At 56.2% G+C, this 12529-nt stretch overlaps 1 protein-coding gene across 1 annotated transcript in view; it reads right to left on the bottom strand.

Moving 5' to 3' along the window:
- Positions 1-12529, bottom strand: part of DNMT3A (DNA methyltransferase 3 alpha) — a 98310-nt gene that overhangs the window by 35007 nt on the left and 50774 nt on the right. The window contains exons 4-6 of the mRNA XM_067703533.1: positions 8738-9008; positions 2780-2823; positions 2193-2339 (exon numbers count right to left, since the gene is read on the bottom strand). Of these exons, the coding sequence (XP_067559634.1) occupies positions 2193-2339; positions 2780-2823; positions 8738-9008 (462 nt within the window). The remainder of the gene's footprint in view (positions 1-2192; positions 2340-2779; positions 2824-8737; positions 9009-12529) is intronic.

The following is a 12529-nucleotide window of genomic DNA, read 5'->3' as shown; positions in this document are numbered from 1 at the left end:
TAAAGAAAAAAAAAGAAGTCTTTATATCTAGCCTCTGGCCCTAGGGCTAAGGGAGAGCAGAAATACAGGCCACTCATAACAAGGGGTTAAAAAGCAAAGCCCCTCCCACAGGCCACAGGGGAATAGCCCCAGGTCCTGAATGAATTTCCATCCCAAAGACCACGCTTAATGCTCAGAGTCAAGCCTCTCTTCTCCCAGACCTTGGACAGGCTGTCCCTTTTCCAGGCTCCTCCAGGAGAGAAATTTCTGCCTTCCTGGATCCCAAAGGAACTGGAAACAATCAAGTAGCCACCCCATCCTGTACTGAACTTTCTCTAGAGCAAGTTCTCACACAATGCAAACGGCATAACACCATCCTTTGCAGGCCTGGGGTAAAGACAAGTGAGAGTGAAGGTGAAAGGCCCCACGTGGTGGCAGTTCGCGTTTCCCTTCCCTTCCTGGTGCCGGTAGGTCAACGGGCTTCTCTCTACTAACCAGACATACAGGAGAGCAGCCCCACAATGGTGCTTCGTAAACTGGGTTCGCCCCTTGGTCTCCACGGCATCACCTCCCCTCGCTACTGAAGCCCTCCCTGGGCTGGCTTTCTCCCTCCCAACCCGCACAGAAGCCTCTCTAAAAGTCACCAGCTACCTCCAGATCGGCAGGTGCAAACAGCCTGTCTCAACTCAGCCTCCGCAGGGCTGGGCGGCCACTGCCTCTGGAAAACCTTCTCCTTTCTGAGACACGGCTCTTCCTCCCTCTTCTTCCTCCCAGGCCCCTTCTCAGTCCCCCTCTCCACGTGGCTCTAAGTGTCGGGTTTCTGTGCACAGAATCCAGAGACACTGTCTCTGCTTTCTCCTCCTGTTTCCTACATGAGCTCATCAGTGTTCGTGGACTTAAACGCCAGGTTCTGCTCCTGACGCCGTCTCATCTTTGATTTGCAGCCTGGACCCCCCTAGGCTCCAGGCTCCAGGCACCTCAGCATCTCAGGCTAAACCCTTGATTCCCTCCCGTCCCAAACTCGTTCCTCCCCTAGTCTTCCCCACCTAAGGAAGTAGCACACCCATCACCCAGGCGTTCAGGCCAAACCCCTGGGAGTCGTGCTTCCATTCCCTCCCCTCCCCCACCCCGGCCATCCATCAGCAAGCCCTGCTGTTTCTATCTCTGAATCTCCGGATCTGTCCCTATCCGTCTCCATTGCTGCTCCTTTAATCCACATCAAATCACTCCCCTGCATAGAAACCTTCAATGGCTTCCCAGGACACAGCGTTAAACCAGCTTTCGGGGCAGCTTCCCCGGTGGCGGCGCAGTGGTTAAGAATCCACCTGCCAATGCAGGGGACACGGGTTCGAGTCCTGGTCCGGGAAGATCCCACATGCCGCGGAGCAACTAAGCCCATGCACCATAACTACTGAGCCTGCGCTCTAGAGCCCGCGAGCCACAACTACTGAGCCTGCGTGCTCCGCAACAAGAGAAGTCACCACAATGAGAAGGAGCCCGGGCACCGCAGCAAAGAGCAGCCCCCGCTCGCCGCAACTAGAGAAAGCCCGTGCAGCAACGCAGCCAAAAATAAATAAATAAATTTATAAAACAAACAAAAAAACAGCTTTCGGCCGGGACCTCAAGGCCCTGTATGACTGGACCCTGCTTACCGCCCAGTTTCATCGGACCCCACTTTCTCCCCTGCTCGGTTCACTCTGGGAGTATCGGTCTTTCACGTAGCCAAACAAGTCAGGGCCTCGCTTGTGCTATTTCCTCTGCCTAGAATGTTCTCCCCCACCCCACAACTCACAGAGCCAGCTCTTCTGTTCCTTTAGGCCTGAACTTACATGCCACCTCCTCCAAGAAGCCTGTCCTGACCACCCCACCTAAAGCAGGCCTCTGTTAACCTCTATTTCAACCCCTTGTTTACTTGTTTCCTGTCCATCTTCCCCATCAGAATGTCAGCTCCAAGAGGGCAGGAATTCTATATGCGCAAAGCCCAGGACACTGCCTGGTTACACGGTAAATGTCCAATAACATTTGTTGAAAGAACAAAGGACCCAGCCACTGCCTAGGGATCCAGCAGTGCCCTGTAAGTGCGAGAGGTTAACCTGAAGGGGAAACTGAGGCTCAGCCAGGGCCTGACAACAGCTGCAGACAGTGGCTGAAGCTAACTTCCGGTTTCCCAGTTCCGTGGGACGGGCTGGGGCCCAGGCCAGAAGGCACCTCACCTCCCTTTTCCAGCGTGCCAGCCACTCGTCCCGCTTGCGCTTGCTGATGTAGTAGGGGTCCCCCGCCTGGAAGGTGAGCCGCGGCATGGGCCGCTGGCGGAGGCTGGACTCCCAGCCCAGGCCACCCCGCAGCCGGCCCCGGGAGCCCTAGGACAGAGATGACAGAGACAGACTGGCATTAAGGTGAGCACGGACAGCCCCGCTGCAGGGTTTTTTCCTCCTGGAGGGGAAACCAAGGAGGCACTCACCTCGAGCAGAACACAGAGCTCTGACTCCTGGCCAGAGATGCCAGCCCTGCGAGTGCGGGCCAAGCCCCTGTCTGGGCTGGAGAAGTGAGGGATGTGGGGCAGGACATAAACTGGGAGGGGAGGTGCTTGGTCTTGAAGGGGGACCAGCTGGCTGCCTCGCTGGGGGCCTTCCAACCTCCACACCCACTTCCTCTGCTCCTCACAGAGGGACATGTAAAGAAGGGGCCAGGGGCCACCTTGGGCCCCTCACACACACTCGCCACAGTCGGTCAGAGCGGTGGCTCTCTTCTCCTAGAATCAGGATCCACAGAGCCCCTGGGGGTTGAGGAAAACACTTGCCTCCATTTTCATGGATTCGATGTTGGTCTCCTTCTGTTCTTTGCCTGTGGAGAGGGAAGAACAAAGGGACTGTCGGCAGAGTTACAGGAGTGGCTCGGAGGCCTCACCTTGTGCCTGGGGTCCCTGCCACGGGGATAGGGCTTCTCCAACCGTTTAGTCATTCCTGTGTCAAACCTGATGGCCTACTGTGTGCCAGGCGTCATGCTGGCCCCAGGACTCAGAGCACAGCCAGGGCAGAAAAAGGACTGGGGCAGGGCTGGAGGCCCAAATCCGCAGGAACAACAGAAAAGCCAGCACTGTGGCTTCTGGCCCATCGAGTGCCTCAGGCACACAGAAGGGATCCGGAAATAGCCCCCTTGCCTGCTCCCAGTTGCGACACAGCTCCCTGCCCAGAGGAGGGGCCAGACTGCACAGCTCTCCCTGGCCCTGGAAGGGAGCACTGGCTTGTATGTGTGGGGTGCAGCAAAGATGCTCTAGGGGGAGGGGGAGGGCACAGGGAGACAGCAGCAAGACTCTGCTGAAACAACTTCGTCTCTCTGAGACTCAGTTTCCTCATCTGGAAAATAAAGATGCCGGAAATGGTTTCTAAGGTGCTCCTGAAGTTCTCAATATTGCGTTTCTGCCATGAATATCTGTTTCGGTCCCCCATTCTCCACCCATTCTTAGGTCCCTGAGTTCAGCCTTTATTCTAGAAGCCTGGGATTCCAACTGTCTCCATGTGACCTCTGTAAGCTTTCCAGGCCTTTTCTTCACTGAATCAAGGTACATAACCCTTCTAATGCTTCCGGAAGGCAGCGTTTCCCTGCTCCTCTTCCCTGCGGTTCCTCAATGGGCCCTGATTCCAGTTCCTGGAAGGGAAGGCTCCCCTGGAGGCTGAAGCCCCAGCAGTACCGTCGTTAAGGGTCCGGGGCGGGGGGCACAGAATGTCCCTGCGCTCCTACCCTGGTACCTACCCACTCTCCTACCCCACCCAGCTCAGGGTCGTCACCTCTCAAACGCCCTTCCCGGGCCATCACATCCCGGAGTCTGCAGTCCTGGCCTGGCTGTAGGCTGGGTTAATTATGCCTCTGAGCTTCCTGCTGGAGGATGGGGCTGGGCTGGGGGGTGAGGAGAGTGGGAGGTGAGCCTCCTCTCACCTGGGCCCCAGAACTCCTTTGTCTGGAGCCAAGAGTACTGAGCTCGGGCCCAAAGCAGGAAGGTCACTAAGGCTGGCTCATGGTCGCTTGGGGGGGCGGGGAGGGGGGTGTGAAGGGGAGACAAAGAGCCCAAAACGGAAAAAACAGCCCCTCCTGCATCTCCTGGCTCTGAGGCGGAAACCAGCTACAGCACTGAAGGTCTCTGAATCCTCGGTCCCCGAAGAGGATGTTTCTTTCCCCCTCTCTCACTGGGGAAGACCCGGGGCTCTGCTCTGGGCTTTGGCGACCTGGAGCCTGGGGACGGGGAGGGCAGGGCCAGCACCTGCGGGCGAGTGGGAGGTGTGGACTCCGCGGTGCCAGCTGCCCCCAGGGGCGGGAGGAAGTGGGGGTCACGTGTACTCGCCAAGGCTGTGTACACAGCAGGCCTTTACGTCTCACCGGACTTTCTCTGTCTCCTCCTCGAGCTTCCTTTAGGCCCTCTTGTCTCACCACAGCCAGCTCCCCAACTTTTTCTCGGGCATCCTGGAGCCGGGCTTCCCCTCTTGCCCGCTCCGGGCCTCCCTCCTTCCCGGGGGTCGCCCCTCCTCTCAGATCCTCCGCGTTCTGCCCTAGTGAGGCTTTGGGCTGCCAGAAGGGGGCGCCCACCCTTGGATCAGGAGGCAGCCTGCTGCCCCCTGGGACCTTCCTTCGGGGACCCTCCGTGGCATGTGGTTTACGGGGAATCATCTATTCATTAGAATGAAAGAAAGTCGGGGCTGAAGGAATTGTAGAGATGATGGGGTACTTGTCCAGCCCTTCGAAGGGGAAACTGAGGCCCCAGGAGCAGAGACGTACTGCCAGAGCTGAGATCAGATTTCAGAGCTCCTGACTCCCAAGCCGGCTAGCTTATTTCACACAGCACCACCCTGATGCCCCCCCCTTCCTCATTCCCCAGCCCCCATGCTCCCCGAAACAGAATTTTTCCTCATGTGGTTTCCAACTGGCTTCTTTCTGGAATTTTCTCCCTGACATACTCTGCGCATGCCCACTTGAGTGATATCTCTCTCTCTCTCTCTCTCTCTCTCTCTCTCTCACACACACACACACACACTTTCCAGCCCGTCCCAGCAAAACAACCAACTGGGCGGCCTTAGAATGCAGCACTTGTCCTGAGTCAAGGGGGGTCAGCAGCTCTCTCGACACTCCCTCTGCAGTCCATCTGCTCCTGGCCCAGATCCAGGGTCACAGGCTGGGCCAGGTGGCTGTGTGCCTTCCAGGGTGGCCCTGGCAGGCTTGGACATGACCCTGGGGCATCTCATGTCCTGGGGGCAGGAGAGGCCAGGGTGCTTCTAACACTTACCTGTTGGTCTGAGGCTACACTCTGCCAGGGGCCACCCCCAAATTCCCTTTAAAGTGAAGCCAAATCTCAATGACAGGGCTGAGGCCAGGCTGGCCTCAGAGGGCAGCCACTAGCCCAATGCTGCGTGTTCTGTCTAAGCAGAGAGGAGCTTTGTACTGACCCTACTCTGGTGCTGGTCCTTTACTGGTCGTATAATCTCGGGTAAGTTACTTAACCTGTCTGAACCCTCAGTCTCCCCACCTGAAAAATGGGGGGTAAAAAAGTCTTCCTCAGATGCTAGCAAGGATTAAATAAGAGAATCACATAAACAGCAAAGTTTAATATGCATTGAAATCATGAGGATCTCTTTCAAATGCAGATTCTGATTCAGTGGGTCTAGGGTGGGGCCTGAGATCCTACATTTCTAACATCCCAGGTCATGCCAGGAGACGCTGCTGTCCATGGACCACTTTGAGTAGTAAGGACATAGAACACTCAACACATAGTTAATATTCAGAAAAAATAAAATAAATAAGATAAAATAAAATAAAAAAGAAAGCCACATTACCATCGTTACTACTATCATCATGACGGCCTCAGTGCTAAGAGTGCAGGAGCAGTTCCAGGGCCACCACCTGCCTGTCCAGGTGTCTCTCGTCCTTTATTACTCATCATCTCCTCTGCTCTTCCTTTCTCCTGGTTGTACTATCAAGATCTGGGGCTCCTGGGAGGGTGCCCAGGCCAAGACTGCCTTAAAGCCCTCCATTTTTCCTGTGTAGGAACTAATGAGAGTGCTTCCAGGACAGACGGATGGGGCCCCTGAAAAGAGACCTGGAATGAGGGGAACCGAAAGGAGACCATGGCCAATTCACTTCCACCCTGGGGCCTCAGTCTCCTTCCTCCTTGGAACCAAGTAGCTGCCTATGTGTTCTGTGTGGCTGACTGCTGGACCAGCGGCCGAGCCTCCAGTAGGCCAATGCCCACCCCTCTAGGTAACAGCTCACCAGTCTCAGCAACGAGGCGATTCACAGTGACCTTTAGGGACCCCAGCTCTGATCCCTGCCAGCATCCCCACTACCTGAATAGCTGGGGCCACACAGGACTGCTCCAGGGCCAAATTTTGAAGATCAAGGACACGTGGGATGTTTTTGCCCAGTGCACTTTGCACCAAGATTCTGAGAAGGATCCGCTCAATATGTGAAAGTCCCAAACCCAGGAGTAACCCTTGAACCATCTCTCCCCTTCCCCCTTGTGTCCCTGGCACGCATCCACAGCTCCCCAGACCCACCCTCCTCCCCTGGGCGCCTGCAGCAGCCTCCTAATCGCTCGTCCTGCTTCCCAGCCCCTCTGTTCCATTCCAGGATCCAGATGGCAAAGGGATCTTTTCAAAATGCAAAGCGGATCACGTCAGCCCCTGAGAGGGCAGCCTTGAAGCCGCGCTGGTCCTGTCTGCTGTCGCACACCCCTCTCCCTTCCTCCCCCCATTCCAGACTTGTAGGTTTCTGTCAGGTCCCTGGATACCATGCTCCCTCCCACTTGTTCTCACCCCCTCCCGGCCCTTCGCCTTCCCTGGTGAACCCCAGCTCATCCTTCAGCTTAGGTGTAACAGCCCAGGCTGGCTGGCGTTCCTCTGTTACAGCTCCTCAGAAAACCATGTTTATTTTCCCTTAGAGAACTTATCTCCGTGTATAATCACCCACCGGTAAGTGTGCATTTCTCATTAACATCTATCTCTCCAGTGGACTGGGAGGTCCTCCAGGACAAGAACCAGGTTTTTGCTCGCGATGGTTTCCCCAGATCCCGGCACACACCAAATGGGTGTTTAATAAACCCCTGTTCACTGACCGAAGGAGTTGCTCCTGAGAACGAACAGAGCCGGGGAAATCCCAAACCGAAAGCAAACTCTCACGGGTTAAGAGCAGCCTTGGAGTGCTGGTTCCATCCCACCAGGCAGCAAGGGCTGCCCTGGCCCTGGGTGGCGGCTGGGTGCAAGCCATGGTGGGGTCCCAGAAGCTGCCTACTTGGTGGGCAGGGCCGATGGGTTCCCCGGTTCTGCTCTTGCACATGTGGCCGTTGTAAGGGGAGGATGGCGTTTTCTCCCTCTCCTCCAGTTTCACTCCACTCTGGCCCCTTGGCCACTCCCACCACGAGTCAGGACACACCCCCGGAGGTGCAGAGTTCAGGACCATCCCCCACTCCAAGCCCCACTCCAGAACAGCGGGGGATCTGGGAAGGGCACACCGACTCGGAAGCTAGAGACCAAGATGGAACGAATTCTGCATCTGCCACTGACAGGATTGGAGTCCCTGACCAAGTCACTTCATCTCGTTAAGGCTCAATTTTTTTCCACCTTAAGATGAGGATAGTAATCCCTCTTGAAGAAGATTGTTTGGAAGAGTAAATAAAACAACAAATGCAGAGTGAGTACCTCAGAAAGCGCTTTGCACATGGTGGGAGCGTCATAAATATTAGTTGAATAATAGACGAATGAAAGATATTTTAAAATAAATTTGGGAATCTCTTTTCCGGAGATGCTCTCTACCTTGCACGAATATAGGTTTGAATGCATGCAAAATTAAGTTATGCCAATTAATCGATTGATTCATTCCATCATGTACACTTAGGAAGGAAGGCTTTTTGAAATTAAAATGCACATATGCAAAACAACCTGGCAGGGCCCTGGGAGGATCAAATGTGATAATGTATGAGAAAGTGCTTCGTAAACTGTGAAGCCCTGTACAAATGCTAGTTGTCCTCATTACTAACATGTTTACAGCTCTGTTGGCCCCGAAATCGCTGGCTTAACCTTAAAGAGAAAAGTGGGCAACTTTCCAGGACTCCAGGGCTAGGCCACAAAGTCCTCAGAGGAAGAGGCCTGGGCTGGGCAGCGCACACCCAACTCCCCCCTGCTCATCCCCTCCCCCAATCTGTCACCACCAAACTTCAGTCCAGTCCACTCAACTATGGTGGGCTCAGGACATCTGCACCGGGAAAAGCTAGCTGGGCTTTTAATATCCACAAGGACATCTGCTGCCCTCGAGCGCCCAGGCCAGGGGCTACCAACGTGTGGACCCCAAAGAGCCGCAGGTCTCGCGGAAGAGTAAGCAGGCCAGGCAAAGGCTGAGGGAAAGCGAGGCACACGACCAGCCTATGGGGAGACAGCCATCACCCCAGTCCGGCAACCAATGGCATTCTGTAAACTCACTCTTGCCAGATCTAGCTGTTTTTTTCCATGAGAAGCCAAAACTCCAGATTTTTATGTGAAATTTCTTGATTCTTAAATATTGGCAACTCATTTTTTTTTAATGTTTAAAATACTACACGGGCCAAATCAAAAATGTGTGCAGGCTGTATGCAGCCTGCAGGGCACAGCTTTGGCAAGCAGACCTTCCGCTACCGTGCCCAGCCCAGGCCTCCTGGGACCCACTAAGCCCCGAGGTTCTAACCCTCAGGGGGACCCCAGCCAGCCCAGCAGAGGCTGCCCTGCTTTTGCCCAGGACTTACCCTCTTCTGCAGGGGCTCCCCGGCCATCCTTGGGGGTGCAGCAGCCATTCTCCACGGCTCTGGAGGCTTCGGGCGGGGTCTCAGCTGCACCCTCTCCCTCTGCTGGGGCCCCGCCCTTCTGCCCCCCAGCGGGGCTCCCCTCCTCTGGCTGGGGCTCACTCCGCTTCTCCAAGTCCCCGTTGGGTAACAGCTCTGAGGGGCCTGAGTCTTGGGCCATGGACGGGGACTTGGAGGTCACAGCGGGGTCCTTTGGCGTGTCACTGCTTTCCACCTGGAAAGATAAACGTGAGGGGAGAATTAGACCAGTGGTTTTAGCCCCTTTTGCATCACTGACCCATCTGAGATTCCGGTGAAAATTATACACCCGCTGTCTAGAAAACTGTGTGCACATAAATGTTTATGGAGTCAAATACACTCACAGTTGTTCTCTCAGATTCAAGGGGTTCACAGGCCTGACCCCCTGAAGTCAAGAGGTCTGTGGACTCCAGTTAAGAAAACGGGAGAAGAAACCGAGCAGGTTTAACAGCCTGGTCCCACTGCCAGCTGCGCCCCAGCCAGGCCATCCCCACTCACTGAGGTGACAGAGGGTGCCCAAGTCTTCTCTGTGGCCTCTACCGAAAACAGATGCTCCTCACACTATCCCTACTTCAAACCAGGACCCCTCCTCAGAAGATTCTAGTAACCCCGGGCTGATCTGACTTCTGTGCCAGAGCCCCCCTGGCTGTCCTCTTGGTCTCTCGAGCTGCTGCCTGGCCAGGTGGAGTGTGAGGGTGAAAGAGGGCCTCCTCTGGGCCCCAAAGCCTAGCACAGGTCCCTCCCTCAGCGTTTGCCCACAGCCTTCCCTGGGCGCTCAGACCCCAGGAGAGCCAAGGCCCCAGCCAGCAACCGCAGTCTCTGCAGCAACCCTCCCTGGCACGCGGCGCCACGTCCCCCCCAAGAGGAAGTGTCTTGCTTTGTTCCCAAGAGTCTCAGAACTGAGCTTGCTACAAGAATCACACTGAGAGTTGTCGGAACCGTCCTTCAGAAGTGTCACTGCATGGTGGGCAAAAGCTCCTCACCCCGTTACCCCTCAGAGCCGCTCGGCCTCCCTGGGGAGGCTCTCAGAGAATTTTGTGATTAGCTTGAGGCCACACACTTTGTGAGGACAGAGCGTGGCCAGCACTTGGTCCTTGGCCCTCTGGGGGCAGGTAGGCCAGGACATAGCAGAAGGAACGAGGTGTCCTCTTGGGGCAGGAGAGACAAGAGTCCCCTATACTTGGCGCTCTGCCACATCCGTGGGCACCAGGCCGCCCCCAGCAGCCCTGCCCATCGGCTCCCCTGCAGATCAACCGCCTGGAGAAGGGCGGGAGCGGCACCAGCTCAGCAAACACCTCAGGAAGGCGCCGCTCAAGAGGGCGCCTCAGCTTCCCCACCTGTAAGGTGAGATGACTAGGCTAGACCAATGGAGGGTTTCCTTCTTTTCAAGTTTTTTTTCTGTTTATAAAAGTCAGACACACATATTATAAAAACACAAACCACACAAAAGTGAGTAGTATTAAAAGGTTAAAGCTCCTATTTCACTTCTGTGCCTCCAAAATCACTCCCCACAGGTGAGCCGTTATTAACAGTTTGGGACTTCCCTGGTGGCGCAGTGGTTAAGAATCCGCCTGCCAATGCAGGGGACACGGGTTCGAGCCCTGGTCCGGGAGGATCCCACATGCCGCGGAGCAACTAAGCCCGTGCGCCACAACTACTGAGCCTGCGCTCTGGAGCCTGCGTGCCGCAACTACTGAGCCTGCGTGCCGCAACTACTGAAGCCCGCGCGCTCTAGAGCCTGTGCTCGGCAACAAGAGAAGCCACTGCACTGAGAAGCCCGCGCACCGCAACGAAGAGTAGCCCCCGCTCGCCGCAACTTGAGAAAGCCTGCGCGCAGCAACGAAGACCCAGTGCAGCCAAAAACTAAATAAATAAATTTAAGATTTTTTTAAATTGCTTGTTAACAGTTTGGCAAGTAGCTTTTCTCGACTTTTCTCCTCTGCATCTACAATCATGTGTAAGTTACATGTTTATACACATGCATTTATACACACATCCAGATCCAGGTTTTTTTTTCCCCTAAGAAGGGATCATACGACTTATCGTTCTGCAACTTGCTTTTTCACTTAGCAAGCACCGCGGGCATCTCTCCATACCAGTGCGTGTGGATCGGGCTCATTCTGTCTCAGCTGCTCAGCATTCTATCGAACGGATGCTCCTTAATTTATTCAAACCATCTCCTAATGGTGGGCCTTTGGGCTGGTTTGCTTTCTCCTGCAGTGAACCCCTTGCACTTAACCGCTCTGCGCACCTGTGGATTTCTGTAGGCCAGAGTCCCAGAAGTGGACTGGCCGGGGGGAGAGGGCCTGCCCATCCACGTGTGAGTAGATCCTGCCAAATTCCCTCCAGAGAGTTGTATCCCTGAAGCACCCCCCAAAGCCTGAGAGAGCACTGGTTTCCCCAGGCCCTCCCTGCAAGGCCCGGCAGCCTCCAAGGCTGCTTCTGCTCCGAGGATCTACGATCTCAACTCTGAGCCCACTGCTGTATGGTGAGGAAACCCCCGAGGTGGCGAATAGGGACGTGGGCCTTGTTAAAAAATAACAAAAATAAAAACCAGCATCCTCCCTGGACGAGTCCCTACATGGAGCAGCTGAGGGCGAGCAGAGGGAACGCGCGGCCTTGCCGGGCTGCTCTCCTGGCCGTGTGGAGGGCTGTGTGGGACAGCTGGGGGCAGGCCTGCTTCCAGGAAGAAAACCTCCCGCAGAAAGCTACAAACGTGTGCGCGCCTCAGCAGCAGGGGTGGGGGGCCGCAGCAAGAGGAAGACGAGGCCTGTGGCCTCTGGCGGAAGGGAGAAGTCCTCCACTAGGGTTGGGCACTTGGGGCCGAAGCCGGCAGAGCCAGGAGGCCAAAGGCAGGATGGCCAGGGGAGCAGCCAGGCCCTGTCTCTCTCTTCAGCTGCCATCCCCAGGTGTCAGGACCCACACACCCTGTTCAGGACTCAGAAGGTCTTTCCCACCTCCCTGCTCAAGCTAGCAGGCTCCCTGGCCTAGAATTCCCCTCCCTGGATAAATCCTCTCATTGCTCGAGGCTCCTGTGTGGGAGAGAGTCGGGTGGCCCAGGCAACCCAGAGAGCCAGGCACGCCTGGGCCCCCACTGCTACCCTCAGGCCCGGCTGTGCCAGCGCCACAGAGCCCCAGACGCGGCGCTCCCAGGGAGGTGGGTAGGGGATCCCGCTGGCCAACGCAGGCTGAGAAGTTTGGGCCAGCGCCAATCTCTTACCATGGCCGTGGTCCTCCTTTCCTCTAGCCACTTGCTTCCCCAGACACCTCAAGTCGAGGCAGGCTCCCAGCCCCACAAACTGCTCAGACAACTCCGCTGTCACTCACTTCCTGCCCGGGGACCACACGGCCTCCTCTCACCCTGGGACTCACTTCCTGTTGACTGCCAGCTCCATAGCATAGAGACCCAGGAGTACCTGCTCCGAGACTCAACCCAGCCCCAGGGTCCCAACCCACCCGGATTGGGCACCCCTCCCAGGCCTGCCCTGGAGGACCCGTCTGCAGCATGAGACACGCCATCCTTCCCGAGGTGGGCGGATGAGGGGTAGGGGAGCACCCTGCACAGCTCCAGCCCCGGGGGTAGCTCAGCGGGCTGAAATCCACCCCAATCTCACGAGTCCTCTCCCTCCTTTCCTCCCGACCAGCCCATCCCCCATTGCCCGCCCTCTCTGGTCGTGGATGACCCTGAGTTGACCAAAGCTCTGGGCTTAGGGGAGC

This window comes from Pseudorca crassidens, chromosome 14, assembly GCF_039906515.1.
Source record: "Pseudorca crassidens isolate mPseCra1 chromosome 14, mPseCra1.hap1, whole genome shotgun sequence".
Taxonomy (NCBI): Eukaryota; Metazoa; Chordata; class Mammalia; order Artiodactyla; family Delphinidae; genus Pseudorca; species Pseudorca crassidens.
The sequence above is the reverse complement of the archived record's forward strand: the minus strand, read 5'-3'. Positions and strand labels throughout refer to the sequence as shown.